At 41.3% G+C, this 15,406-nt stretch overlaps 1 protein-coding gene and 1 pseudogene across 4 annotated transcripts in view; one reads left to right on the forward strand and one right to left on the reverse strand.

Annotated features, from left to right (window-relative positions):
* Positions 1 to 3,723: 3,723 nt before the first annotated feature.
* Positions 3,724 to 7,713, reverse strand: LOC103733062 (annotated as a pseudogene).
* A 3,479-nt stretch (positions 7,714 to 11,192) lies between these two features.
* Galk2 (galactokinase 2) overlaps positions 11,193 to 15,406 on the forward strand; it is a 152,409-nt gene continuing 148,195 nt past the window's right edge. For all 4 annotated transcript variants that reach the window (XM_008831791.2, XM_008831793.2, XM_008831794.2 and 1 more), the window contains exon 1: positions 11,193 to 11,354. In XM_008831791.2, coding sequence (XP_008830013.1) covers positions 11,302 to 11,354 — 53 coding nt within the window. In that variant the 5' untranslated portion in view covers positions 11,193 to 11,301. The remainder of the gene's footprint in view (positions 11,355 to 15,406) is intronic.

The following is a 15,406-nucleotide window of genomic DNA, read 5'->3' on the forward strand; positions in this document are numbered from 1 at the left end:
TTTGAGCTACTTTGCTGGACTTTGGTTTTGCTTAGGTGTGCCCAATTCTTCCCTTTGAAATAAGACAGTACTTCTTTTGGATTTTACAGAAGCCCACCCACAGTTAAGAGACTTTTAAAAGAGACTATGGACTTTTAGGTGTTTGGGTTTTTAAAGGACTGTGGGGATTTTAAGGTTCTACTGTCTTGTGATATTAATGTTAACATTATATCTTGGGGACAAGAATTGGAGGTTATGGTTTAATAATGATGTGTTTGTGTGTCAAGTTGACAAGGGGTCAGTTGCGCTGAACAGCTTTAGTGTCAACTTGACTCACCTGGGTTGAGGGAGCCTCAATTAGGGAATTTCCTTCATTGGACTGGCCTGTGGCCATGTCCATGGGGCATCTTTTTGATGGTTGAGTGATGTGGGAGGGCCCAGCCCACTGTGGGTGGTGCCACCCCTGGGCAGGTGGGCCTGTGTTGCATAAGAAAACAGGCTGAGTTGGGGCCAGGGAGCAAGGTAGTAAGCAGCGTTCCTCCATGGCCTGTGCTCCAGCTCCTACCTTCAGGTTCCTGCCCTGAATTCCTACCTTGGGCTCCTTGATGAATTGTGACCCAGGAGATGTAAGATAAATAAACCCTTTCCTCCCCAAGTTGGTAGTGGTCAGAGTGTTTTGTCACAGCAATAAAGAAACAAACTAGGACAGGCAAGCCCTCTATTGATGAGCTACCCTCCAGCCTGACACTTCATTGTTTCTTAGGAAAACATTCCCAGAAGAGGAATTTCAGGTAGGATATTTTTAAAGTAGTGATTTGAGTGCACATCTTTTTGGTCACAGTTTTTTAACAATAATATTGTCTTACCTATAAACATGAATAGTTTCTCTAATAGCCTTTTCTTCTCAGCATTTTATTATGAGACATTTCAAACATAAACACATTTGGAGGAATAGAATAGTGGACACGTATACCCACTACCAGCTTTAATGGTATGTATGTGTTCCCTGACTCAATTGAAAGATACAGATAAAATGACACATTGCACTAGCTCCTAAAATTAAGAAACTCTCATAACATAATCATTACATATAACTTAATAATTGTCTTATACAATTTAATTTTCAGTCTATATTCAAAATTCCTCTACTAAATATAAAATTTTAGATTTGGCTTGTGAAGCTTCAAAGGGAAGCAGAGACTATCAGGACTGTTCATGTGAAATTTTGAATTAAGAATCTGTGGGTTCTGGTTGGCTGGGGCTGAAGAATCAGCTGTGATTAGCTGGTACTAAAAAATCAGCTGCTTAATAAAAGACCAGCATCACTGAAGCAAAACTTCTGGGAAGTTTTTCTCAGGGTCAGCATATATAAGTGGGGGCGGGGGGAGCATGACAAGGCTGCATCTCAAAGAACCTTTAATGATATCTTAGAGTCCAAAGTGTTCCAAAAAATATCACACTAGTAATTCAGAGTCAGTAATTCTCAGATGAACTGCAGGAATCTGTACATGTAGTTTTAAAATAAAACAAACTTCCCAGTGACTAGAATGACTGACTATCCCAGTTTGCCTAGGACAGAACAGGTTCAGACATTGTTGATTGGCATAGTAATTAATAATATTCAGCATTCTTAGAAATTAGGGCAGGGGCTCAGTGATTAAGAACTCTGGCTACTCTTGCAGAGGATCTGCGTTTGGTTCCTAGCACCCACATGATGGTTAACACCCTCCATAACTCCAAGGGTTCCAGTATGTACATGCAGGCAAAACACTAATACACATAAAATAAAAATAAGTACATCTTAAAATTTAAAAAAGTTAGGGTAACATATCACATAGTTACTCTGCCCATAATCTATAATTTTTCAAAATAATACATAGAATCTCAAGGTAGTTAAGATATTTATTCAGTTTTTTTTAATGCAAGATAACAGTGATGGAATTATTTACCATGTGTTAGTTGTTCACATATATACAATAGCATGCTGATTTACATTGCATTTATTTGCATAACTTGCTGCTTTTAAAGTAATACCTTATTCTTACAGTGGGGAAAGGACTGTTTGAATTAGCTGATTACTAGAAACACCAGGAAAATGGCAACTAAAATTTGAGTTTTGTGTTTCCTTTGCAATATCCAATTTATTAAGCCCAGTCTGACAATTTGGTAAGGGCAATTGAAAAGGTCTTCAAGTTCAGTAGTACTTGGGGATGTAGATGTTAATACGTGTTGAAAAAATAGCACATTAATGAATTAATCTTTCTGTGCAGGGAATGCCCTTGCATCTATCTTTATATATCAAAATATTTTTCTATTCATAAAGTCCATCTAAATGTTAACTCATTCATAGAGCCTATCCTGAATATTTATTTTTATTTTTCATGACATCAGTTTTATTTAATAGTAAATAATTGAGAAGAAATTACTTTAGGGGGTTGCCTTTGTTTAAAGTAGATGTTATGTCTAAAAATATTTTCAAGAAACCGATGGTCATGGTGATGCACACCTTTAATCCCAGGACTCAGGAGGCAGAGGCAGGAGGATCTCTGTAAGATAAAGGTCCCCCAGGTCTGCATAGCAAGTTCTAGGTCAGTTAAGGCTATAGGGAGACACTGTCTCAAAAAAAAAGAAACTTATTAGGTTTTAAACTGTTTTTATAGTTCCATAAAAATTTATTTTTGAATCTATAAGGAGGCAAGTTCCAAAATAAGAGCAATGAAGAATGTTTTACAGTGCCTTAGTAGTTCTGTTTTACTCAAATCCACCTTTGTGTTTTGCTCTCTCTAAGTAAGCGCAGTGGCACAGCACAGCAGTCCTCTCAACTCTGAGCTCGATGCCTGAGTGTTTTCAGTATCTGTTTTGAACACGTAGTAAAGCAGAGGCAATTGCTTGAACATTTGACTTCTACACAGAACTTAGCAATTACTTAATTCATATTAGTTTATCACAAATTATAATCAAATGGCCTACCTAAATAGCTAAAAATCATAAAACTATTACAAAGCAAGCCAACATAATTTATTGTTAATATAAAACAATAGTTGACATACATGAGATCAGGCCCCAGAAGAAATGTCAATATTTTTATTAAAGGAGGTCCTCATACAAAGAATTCACATAGTCAAAACTTATTAAGAGAACTATAGGGAATAAGAAACAGGACTATAGCCAGGTGTGGTGGCACATGCCTTTAATCCCAGCACTTGGGAGGCAGAGGCAAGGCGGATATCTGTGAGTTCAAGGTTAGCTGGGGCTACAGGGAGACCATGTTTCAAAAAGACAGAAGAGAAAGAGAGAAGAAAGAAAGAGGCCTACAACTGTACTAGCTAAGGAAGGAGAGCCCATCCTCACACATGTAACACCCAGGAAAGAAAAAGGAGCTTTCTATCAGTATTTTAAGCGCCCAGTCTCAGGCTCTCCAGGCATTCCATTGCTGCTGTCCCATTCACTTCAGAAAAGAACAGGGGGGGTTGTATTGCTATTTAATCTGATAGTAAAATACTGGGAAAAAATTGGCAAAGCCACACTGACTTTAGGCAATCTCAATATTCCTGAAACAGAGATTTAAATGAGTCAATAAGGAACAGTATTAAAAAACCACTAGATGATCTAATATGATTTCTAAAACAAGAAAAATTCAGTAATCTTCAATGCAAAGGCCATCAGGAATATTGGGATGCTGGTTATCAAAGTGGTGCCCCAAGCCATTAGCTGGAACAAATTCCAAACTCACACTTACTTGTATCACCTCAGTTTAATAATCCAATAAATGACAAAAAGACAAACAATGAAAATAGAATCATATAGCACAGTAATCTTTTTGGCTCCCTCTGGACAAAGCCTTCAGTCTTCCCATAGTTTTTCCTAGGAATCCAGTTGTAGAATCAAATTGTGAATCCATTTCAGCTAAGAGTTTATTTTGATTTTTAATTTCATGGCCTATTTCAATGGAAAGTGATTTTATAGCAGTGACTTTGCTTCTCAGACTTTCTGTGGGCCTCTCATTTTCTTCTTTATAGGCATTGCATCCACTGTTGGCATAGCCATGGTTCTCATAGCTGCCAAGAAGTGCTCCTTCACCCAGGCTGTAGGACTCATCCAGCCAGGGAGGGAAAGGTGGGGGAGGGAAGAGTAGGTAGGAAAGGGCCTGGATCTTGTGATCTCAGCTTCAGTCCCAGAGCCCCTTAGAGCCCCTTAGAGGACCAACTTCTCTCCTCCAAGTGCCACAATATCAGAATCTCAAGATTTTTAAATTTTTTAAAAAATTTATAATTTTTATTTTATGTGTATGTGTGTATTGCCTGCGCATAAGTGCAGAGAATAGAGAAGGCTTGTCGGATCCCCTGGAACTGGAGTTATCGACAGTTGTTAGCTGCCATGTGGGTGCCGGGATTTGAACCCAGGTCTTCTACAAGAACAGCCAGTGTTCTTAACCGTTGAGTCATCTCTGCAGCCCATTTTTTTTATTTTTAATTATGTGTAGGCATGCATGTCTGTGTTTGGGTATTGCAGGTGAGTGCAGGTATCTTCAGAGGCCAGAAGTGTCAGATTCTCCTGGAGCTAAAGTTATAGGCAGTTGTGGGTCACCCAATCATGGGTTCTCTGGAAGGGCAGCCTATGCTCTTTAACTGCTGAGCTATCTCAGCGCCTTAAAAAATATATTTAAAAACAGGATTTATTGAGGTATAATTTAGTAGTGTTTTGGAAAATTAAGCTGCACATACTTAGTGCACACAGTTTGATGTTTTGCCACATGATTATCTGTGGAATATTATCATACCAGCATAATGAGCCTATTAAACGGAGGAAGCTGCTTCAAAGGTTTCTTTCAGAATTTCTTTGATCATCTATTTCCTCCTCCACTTCCATTTTTTTTCCCCCAGCCACTGATCTACTTTTTGACACTAGATTAGTTTACATTTTCAGCAACTTCATATATATTGAAATGAACATGATGCATTCTTCTTCTTTTTTAAAAATGTTATTTATTTTTTAAAATATTTTATGTGTATGCATGTATTGCCTGCATGTAGGTAACTGCACCCGTGTCTTGAGAATTAAAATAGACTATGTGTGCCAGAACAAAGGGCATTATGTATATGAGTGTCATACCTGCATGTAGGTAACTGCACCCGTGTTGTGCAATGCCCACGGAGGGTAGAAGAGGCTTTTGAATCCCCTGGAACCGGAGTTATGGACAGTTGTTAGCTTTTCGGTCTTTTTGAGACAGGGTCTCCCTGTAGCCCCAGCTGTCCTGGAACTCATTATGTACACCAGGCTGGTCTTGAACTCACAGAGATCCACCTGCCTCTGCCTTGCGAGTGCTGGGATTAAGGGCATGTGCCACCACGCCCGGCTTCTAATTATTCCTGTAACAGTAGCTCCCTTGCATTTTTCTAGCTCTGCAGGTTTGATTTACATAAAAACAGTACGAATACCTCCTTTTTATGGTTCTGGCATCTTCAGTCTTAGAGATAAGCTCACTGCAGACCCAAGGAATTTTCTAGCTTTTAGTTGAGAAACTGGTCATTTTTCTTTTGGGGGTCTTTATTTTAAAACTAATTTTTACTCTTTATTTTTATTATTTTTTTCCTGAAGCGGTAATCCAATTTGCCATTTGGAATCTGGATGCAGACCCATCTGGCTTCTTCCATGCTGAACAAGGACACAGGGTGTGGTGTGGCAAATGGAGTATCCCTTCAGTGGGTCTACCTGAAAGACCCAAAAATATATGTAGAGAAAAGATCGACCTTGATTGATGCATGACTGTGGCTGGTCTGGAAGTTCAGCCTATCATTACATTAAACAAAATTGTTAAGTCTCTCCTAATAAGATGGAGAAAAGTTGATGAACATACTTACGCACATCATTACATTAAACAAGCTTGTTAAGTCTGTCCTGCTAGGAGATACTGTGTCCTTTGTTGGCCCCAAGGAAGGCACGTGCCCATGTTGGTGTGGTGGTTAACCCTCACTGTCACCTTGACAAGATCCAGAATCACCTGGAAGACAAACCTCTGAGCATGCCTGTGAGGAACTATCTATATTAGCCACGTGGTCTTGGATGTGAACCCTTCCCCACCTGAGCCTCAACAAGCTTCTTGAGTCCTAAAAAGAAAAGTCACATCTAAACTGTGCTTTGACTTTTGAGTGAAACTGGATAATAAGTATATATTGGAACATCATACTAAGGTAGTGGTGATAATTTATGCAGAATGAATATAAACAGCTAAATGTCTACATATGATGGTTGGATCATATGGTAGGTGTATATTTGACTTTTAAGAGACTGGAACTTTTCTTGTGCTTTACTATTAATCACATCTAGCAGCAATATGTAAATGCCCCACAGTCTTGTCAACATTTAGTATGATGCAGTCTGTTTTTATTTTAGCTGTTCTAGCAAGAGTATTCTAGTAGTTTATTGTGGGTTTGACCTGCATTTCCTTAATGACTAATGTTGAAATTCTTTCTGTATATCTTGGATGGAGTATCTCTTCATTTCTGTTGACTATTTTTTTTTGGTCTTTTTGAGACAGGGTCTCCCTGTAGCCCCAGCTGACCTTGAACTCACTATGTAGACCAGCCTGGCCACCAGGTGGCCACAGAGATCCGCCTGCCTCTGCCTCCACGCCACCATGCCCAGCTTTCTGTTGACTTTTTAAATAGGGTTGCTTGTAATCCCAGCATTTGGAGCCTGAGGCTGCAGGATTTCCATGAATTCAAGGTTGGCCTGGGCCACATAGTGAGTTCTGGGCAATTACTGAGGCATTACTGAGAGCTAGTCTCAAAAAACATAAACAAAACCAATATATATTAATAATTTTATTACTCTATATCATCACTATTTTGTATATTCATTGTTAAATTGAAACTATACATATCCTTATTATTTCTGAATCCCCTGCAAGTCAACATAGGCTTCACCAGTAAAAAATTCTCAGTGTATGTGTGTTTATGTAAATGTGATGTGTTTTAAATCCTAGCATTCATGACTTTTCATGATGGAGATGCATAGTCATCCAAAATAGGCTTATGATTTTGGCATCCTTTCAAACCAATCATCTTCAGTTTTTTTTCTTACCACATTGTGCTGGATGGCTTTAGTTAACTTGTCACACCTAGTTAGAAGGTACCTCAACTGAAGAATTTTCTTTATTAGATTGGCCTGTGGCCAAGTCTGTGGGGCATTTTCCTGATTGTTGAGTGATACGGGAGATCCCAGCCCACTGTGGGTGGTGCCACCCTGGGCAGGTGCCCTGTATTGTATAAGAAAGCAGGCTGAGTACAGGCCAGGGGAGCAAGCCAGTAAGCAGCTTCTCCATGTTCTGTGTTCCAAATTCCTGCCTTGGCTTCCCTTGATGATGAACTGTGCTTGTAAGCTAAATAAACCCTTTCCTCCCCAGGTTGGTTGTGCTTAGTGTTTTATCACAGAGATAAAAAAAAGAAACTAAGGCACACATTTATTTGGAGAGAGTGACTATTGTATTAGAAGTGCAGGAAAAGGATTCCTTGACAGAAAACCGATGGTATCATCTGCTTAAATGAGAAATTGTTTTAATGAAGGGACTATTTGCAGTGATGGTGGCAGGATTAAGGAGAATAAAGAAGGTAAAATGCACAGGCATCAGCAATAGGTTAGAGTCATTATAACATATTGCTGCTTGAAGGTAACATCTACTTACCTGAAAGGACACAGGGAAGATGTGGAGTCCAGACCTAAGAGTAGAGCCATATTAGGAACTCCCAATAGCAGCCAACGTCACAACTGTGCCAAAGGGGGCGGGGGGCGACGACAAAGTAAAGTACCTTAACCTTGAGTTTATGATCTTCCTGCCTTCACCTCCTGAGTGCTGGAATTACAGATGTGCATCTGCACACCTGGCTTATGCAGTGCTGAGGATGGAACCCAGGGCTTTATACACACTAGGTAAGTACTCCACCAACGCAATTACTTCGTAGCCCTGGGTTGTTTTTAATAATTGCTCTAAATGGTGCTTTGCAATCTGCATCAGTTTTGATGAGATTGAAGGGCCAAACTAACAATTTGTCATTGGGTTTCATTTAACAAAGTTAATATTTGATTATCAAATACACATTCAATGGTAACTGTTCTTTTAGAAACAGTTTCTGTGTCATTGTCTTAATTTCTTACCCTATATACAATGATTTAATTTTATACTGTTTTTAAGGAACAACATTTTCAAAGCTCCAGATTTTGATTATGTTTCTAATAATCTGAAAGTATATATTAGGAGCACATTTGAATAAAAATGGTTCTGTTCTTTTTCGTATTTACTGGTGTTCCTAAAATTTTTGCATTTTTTTCTTAGATTGTCCTCTTATTCAAACCTGTTTACAAGAAACGACAATGATGACACTTAAACATTATACTGAGACTTACTGGAGTTCATGAAAAGTATAGAACCAATTAATTAGATAATGGTTAGTAGGGGCTGAATTGTAGTGACTGTATTAGTCAATTTTCCATTACTGTAACAAATACGTGAGGGAAGTAAATTCAAAAGGAGCAAAGCTTGTTTGGTGCAGAGTTTCAGAGGTCTCAGTTCATGGTATGCGGGATCTGTGAGGAGACAGAGCACAATGGTGCTCATTTTGTTGTGGCTTTGGAAGCAGAGAGGAGGAGGCTAGGGTTCCAATATTTTCTTTAAGGGTATGCTTCCCAGCAATCTAGCTTCCTCTGAGGAGGCTCCACTAACTAAAGGTTCTACCTCTCCTAATGGCACCCAGACCAGTGGTAAGACCTAATCACATGGCCTTTTGTGGGACATTTGACATCCAAATTGTAACTGTGAGAAAGCATTCCTGAGACCAGAATAACCCTGTTTCCATGATGTACCATTCATAGTAATAAAGGGGTACCAAAAAGCTTCCATACCTTAACATGGTCAATCCTTACTTTAGCCTCCGTTTTCTCATCTTCTCCTGAAACACACATTTAGAGGAATGATATAATTCTGAACTGGTAGCAGATCTCTCAGACTTATGCTAGTCCCCCAGTATATTGAATATTGCTTCAGTTTGGATATAACTCAAGAATGTCATGCAAAGGATCTTGCATTTGAAGCTTAGTTACCAGTGTGGCAATTCTGAGCAAACATTCAAGATGTGGTCTCATAGGCAATAATTAATTAGGTTATGGGAAGAGATAAATACCAATCTCTTGGGGTGGATTAGCTCCCATAATAGTTGGTTGCTGTAAAGGAGTGAGCCTGATCTCTGGTTCTCCTTGGACTTTTGTCTCACCATGTGAATTCTTCCACACATGCTTCCATCCTTGTGATGTCATCTCCATGAGGACCTCCCTGCAGGCCTGTATTAGTTACTCTTCTGTTGCTGTGATAGAAACACCATGACCAAGGGAACTTATAAAAGGACGAGTTTATTTGCACTTACAGTTACAAAGGGGTAAGAGTTAGTCCATCAAGATGGGGAGGCATGGGGCAGCAGAGGTAGCTGGAAGAGGAGCAGAAGCTAAGCTCTTAGATATTCAAGCAGGCACAGGAAACAGAGGGTGAATCTAGATTTGACAAGGCTTAAGAACTCTCCTCCCCCAGTGATGTGCTTCCTCCAGCCATACCTTCTAAGACCCCCCAAAACAGCACCTCCCACTGGGGACAAAAATGTCCAAATACTTGGGGTTTATGGAGGTCATTCTCATTCAAATCACCACAAGGCCAAATAGGTACAACTGCCTGATCATGAAACTTAAGCTCCAAAACTGAATTAAATAAATGGTATTTCTTTATAAAGCAGCCATCCTCAAGTATTTTGATATTACAACAGAAAATGGACTAACACAAACCTGTTAGGATTACATTTTAATTGGAAAATCTCAGATTAGGTGTATTGCTAGCTAGCTTCAGTTGAATCTAAGGATTCTGGGTTACAAAGTACATTAGAGTGAGAGTTAATAGGCCTGCATTTTAATTTTAACTTTGGTATCTGTGCTGGTTATGTCAACTTGACACAACCTAGAACAGCTGGTAAGAGGGTCTTATTAGGAGTTACCTAGATCAAGCTGGCCTGTGGGCAATCTGGAGAGGACCGTCTTGATCTTTATTTGATATAGGAAGACAGCCCATTGTGGGCAGCACCGTTTCCTAGGCAGGGGGTCCTGAATAGTACTGAGAAGAGAAAGCTACCAAGCAAGGATCCATGTGTTTATTCTGCTCTTGACCTGGATGAGATGCTTTAAGTTCCTGCCTTGACTTCCCCACAATAATGGACTGCAGCCTGATTGTAAGCCGAATTAACACCCACTCCCCACCATGTTGCCTTTTATCACAGTAACAGAAAAGTACCCAGAGTACCCAGAGTACCCATGAGCTGGGTGCATCGCTTCAGCTTTCAGTCATCTGTTCAGTTAATCTTGCCTATGTATCAGAAACCAATCTGCTAGGTACTGCTTTGAGAGCTGGAGAAACATTACTCCTGCCTTCAAGTTGTTTACTACATAATAGGAACAGTGAGGCAGCAATTAGACAATGAATACAGGAGAAAATGAATAAACGGTATTTTTTTTTTTGTCTTTTTTGAGACAGGGTCTCCTTGTAGCCCCAGCTGTCCTGGAACTCACTATGCAGACTAGGCTGGCCTCGAACTCACAAAAGATCCACCTGCCTCTGCCTCCCAAGTGCTGGGACTAAAGGTGTGTGCCACCACGCTGGGCATAAACAGTAATTTTTCACAGTTAAGAGCAGTAGAGTAGATGTGGTGAGATGGTATGCTTCCTTAGCCAGGGTGTCTGAGATTTGTCTAGGCACCAGGAGCACGAAGGGTAGAAGTGGGTGCTAAGGGTTCCTCCCCTATTAATTGTGCCCACCTATGCCTGCAATCTGGAAATAAGTGCAAACATACTTACATCAATTTTACGTTGTTTAGTTTGGAAAGGAATTCAAGTAAGAAGCAGCAGCGGAGCATTTTAGGTTCCTTTGGGGAGTAACTGCTGGACATTAAGGAAGAAAAACCTAATTTGAAAAAAAGGCCAGGGAGAGATAAGAGACAAGGTGTGCCGGTCTCCGAGTTACAACTCTGTACTAAGTCATATCAGGGCACGGAAAGAAAACCTGGTCAGTCTTTGCTTCCTCCCTGGGAGCTCAGGTCCAGGTGGTGGCTGCACTTGACAGCTTTGGGAGCTGCGGCTCAGAGGCGGGGAGGAGCTGGAGGCGGGGCTGCGGGAGGCAGCCACCTCAGCAGGGCAGCAGGATTTCCGGAAGAAAGCTGCTCCTGCTGCAAAACCTTGTGATCCTCTCAGGAGCTCTGCTTCGTCGCTGGAAACTGCAGAAGGATCTAGCGAAATATGGCTACGGAGGGTCCTGCCACGCGACGAGTCCAGGTGGCAGAGCATCCCAGGTGGGGGAGAGGAGATGCCTGGGGTTCCTGGGCTAGCGAGGTGCACACAGGGCTGGCGGCTGCTTCCTGGAAGCTGTTTTTTGTTCCTAGAGGCAGACAAAATCCTTGGGGTTCTAGAAGTCCCGTGACATGGCTTGCAAGAAAGCCAAGCCTCAGATACTCCGCCAGACTCTGCCAGGGGTTGTGTGCATTGCTTCATCCACGCAGGCCCTTCCTTCTTTCTTGCTTAAGAAGGCAGTAAAAGCCGGTGTGGTGGTGCATGCCTTTAATCCTAGCACTCGGGAGGCAGAGGCAGGCGGACCTCTGTGACTTCAAGGCCAGCCTGGTCTACATAGCGAGTTCCAGGCCAGCTGGGGCTACAGGGAGACCCTGTCTCAAAAAAGACCCCCCCCCCCAAAAAAAAAAGTCAGTAAAAATGACCAAATCAGCTTTTGAATTGCTCTTTATCCTCCCTGGCAATTGGCACTGCTTTCCAGAAACTCTAAGTATTCACTGAAGCAACCAAAACCTTTTCCTGGGTCTCTGCGTGAATCTCTGAACTGTCATTAAGGAATTAATTTGTTGCCAAATTTTAGCTACCCGGAGTCACCTCCAGTTCAGTGACGTCTGTTGGAAGGTCGTTTTAATTACACATACTTTGTAGAAATACTTGATTCTGGTTTGTAGGACTGAAATCTCATGGAAGTCTCTCACCTGCAGTTATAGCCCAGGGCTTCTCTCAAGTTGACTCTGTGCGCCCCTTTGGCTGCTTTTAAGGTTAACTTTCTTGTTCTAACCCCCACCTCCACCCCACTTAGTCTTTAAATTGGGCCCCATTCCCTGTTTGTCACTGTTGGGTGTTGATTGGTGGTTGTGCTTCCCTGTGACTTTGAAAGGGCTCTTTTCAAAGTCACAAACAATGTCTTTAGTTTCTGGGAAGAAACAAGTTTACTGTAGAGATCAGCAGAGTTAGGGACTATGTCTGAATGTTGCTGAGTGTTTTAGTTCTCTGAGGGTCGTTGCATGGTACAGCTGCCCTTATGTATTTAAGTGAATGAGGGCACATTGTGAAAGACATGCTTCAAATGAGAGGGGGAATCTGAAAATAAATCCAAGCCCAGCAGTTTAGTTTTTCTGTTGTCTATGTATATACTTCAAATGTTTCCATTTCATTGTTTAGTCATAAAGATCAGTTTCTCTAGATGCCCTGTAAGATGCTGCTAGTAAGTTCAGGACCATTGCTAAAAGGGAAGAATTGCTTACCAGATTTCTGTAGTGTTCTTTTGTGCCTGTCACAGTTTTTATAGTATTTACTCATGTAATAAATATTTAGTGTTAATTGATCTGTGTTAGCCACAGAAAAGTTTTAGCAGTCATATAAGCTCTGCTGTTCTGCTGGTTCTTAATTGTTTTGAGATAGGGTTTCATGTAGTGCAGGCTGGCCTCCAACTCACTGTGTAGCTGAGGATGTCACTGAACTCTTGATCCTCCTGCTTTCATATTCCAAGTGCTGGGATTGCTTGTGGGCACCATCATGTTCAACACTTTTGTGTGTGTGTGGGGGTCACTTGTGCATGCACTGCAGTTACTAGCTTCAGGGAGGCAATGTTCTGTAGGAATATTTTTGAAGCACCGTATTCATTTTAGAAAGGGCGAGTTTTATTAAATCTAGGTAGTGTAATCTAGATTACTTGGTGCAGTGGTCACATGGTGCAATTCATTGGAGCCCCCAAGGCAAACCTGTCTCCTTGAAGAACTGATCACTGTTCAGGATAACCTTCAGCTCCCAGGGAAACCAGGTCCTCTGAGTAAAAACACCAGGCCACCACATTATGTTTTAGTAAACTAACTTCTTTTTTTATAAAAATCAAATTTTAGAGGTCTGTAGATGTAGCTCAGTGGAAGAGCACCTGCCTAGCATGCACCCCCCTCTCCGGGTTTAATTCTCAGCACTAAAGAAAGTCAAAGAAGTATAAAAATGTTAATGCTTTCTTCCTGCATCTTCCTCATGTTTGCTGTCTGAATGAAAGACCAGATCCACTGTTACAGCTTTCTTTGTATCCTCAGCAGTGATATCTCTTTTTCTTTTCTTTAGGAGTAAGTTTTAAATTGGTAGCGGCCAGGCATGGGTTGCAGGCCTATAATTCCAGTACTTGAGCTAGGAGGATCACAAATTGAAGGCCAGCCTGAACTGTGTGAGAACCTGTTCCAAAATACAAGAGTGTGGGATGTAGCTTGGTTGGTCGAGTGCTTGCCTGGCATGTAGGAAGCCCTGGGCTTGACTCTGAGGACTGTGTAAACTTGGTGTAGTGGTGCATGCCTGTAATCCCAGCCCGTGGGAGGTGGAGACAGGAGAATCAGAAGTTCAAGGTCATTCTTGGATACTGAGTTGGAGAACAGCCTGAGCTACAATGGGACCTTGCCTAAAAAGCCCTACAAACAAACAAAAATTGTTAGGGTATTACTTCTTGTAGCAACTTTACTGATTTCACATATCATGTAATTCACCTACTTAAAGTTGCCAATTAAGGGCTGATGAGATGGCTTAAGGGTTAAAAACGCTTCCATGCATGTCTGACAACATGAGATTGATATCCCGAACCAACCCACCCAAGGTGGAGGGAGAGAGCTGACCCCTGAAAGCTGTCTTCTGCCTTCCACACATGTGCTGTAACATATGTGTGCCCACACTCACACACATCAAACACACACATGCACACACTAATAAGTGAAAATTTATTTGTTTCGTTTTTTGTTTTTGTCTTTTTGAGACAGGGTCTCCCTGTAGCCCCAGCTGTCCTGGAACTCACTATGTAGACCAGCTGGCCTTGAACTCACAGAGATCTGTCTGCCTCTGCCTCCCCGAGTGCTGGGATTAAAGGTGTGCACCACCACGCCCGGCTATAAGTGAAAATTTAAAAAGTGTGCAATTAAGTAGTTTTTAGTATTACCCAGAGTTGTGCAGCCAAATTTAGATTTTCTTCACATGAAAAAACTTACTACCCCTTGAATAAAATTTCACCTCTCTCTACTCTGAGCAACTACTATTTCTTTCTTATTCTATAGATTTGATTGTTTCAGACATTTCAAATAAATGCAATCATAAAATATGTGTTTTTTCTCTGTGTATGTGTGATTGGCTCTTTTTAACAGCGTGTTTTCAAGATTTAGTCATATTACGTATCAGTAATCAATAGCATTCTATTGCATGGATCCAGGGCGTTTTGTGTATCAGTTAGTGGACTTTTGGGTTGGTTCTACTTTTTGTCTCTTACGAATAATGCTGTTGTATGATGATGCTTTGAACAGACTTTTGTTTTGCCAGCTCAGCTACCTGGGTGACCTGGAATATTTAAAGGAATATCCAATAAAGCTTAAAATTCCCATAGCTTCTTTTTAAACTCTTGTCTTCGACTTATACCCAGTGTTGACTGATCCTGCTTTTCTTCATTTCATACATACATATGGTGTATGTTGATTGATAGGTAGAGATGTTGGAGAGAGCGAGTGGGTGGTGGAGAGCACAAGCGGATGGATGAGGCACCGAGGCACAGATGGAATTCTCAGCGGGATACAGATTTATTTCGCACAGGGCACCTTTCCCTGGGGAAGGGAAAGATGTCAGGGAAAGATGTCCGCCCACGGGTTGTGAGCTGGGACTTTATATATGGGGGCTTTAGGGTGTGGAAGGGGGGAATGTTTGGGGGAGAAATCGGGAGGGGGGAAGCAGGAAAAGCCTGGCTCCGTTCAGTCTGCCAGGTGGGATTAGGGTCTGGAAGTGTTTACTTTTTCTCTCTTAAGAGAAAAGCTGTTATGATAAACAACTTCTAAAATCTCTGGTTAACAGGTAGAATCTGCTTATCTATCTTTGGAGGTCAGAGGAAAGGCAGGCTGCTTCTCAGCAGTTTGTTTCCCTTGACTTGAAAGGTCAAGGTGAGGTCCCTGTTGGGCAGGGGGGAAACTGCTGCTATTTGGAACCCTAACATTGATAATATTCACCCCTATTTGTCCCAGCTCCTTCCAGATCTGCCCCCCACCCCCACCCCCTCTCAAGTTCATGTTTTTAGTAATAT

This window comes from Nannospalax galili, unplaced genomic scaffold (genome assembly GCF_000622305.1).
Source record: "Nannospalax galili isolate Female #2095 unplaced genomic scaffold, S.galili_v1.0 scaffold735, whole genome shotgun sequence".
In the NCBI taxonomy this organism is placed as follows: domain Eukaryota; kingdom Metazoa; phylum Chordata; class Mammalia; order Rodentia; family Spalacidae; genus Nannospalax; species Nannospalax galili.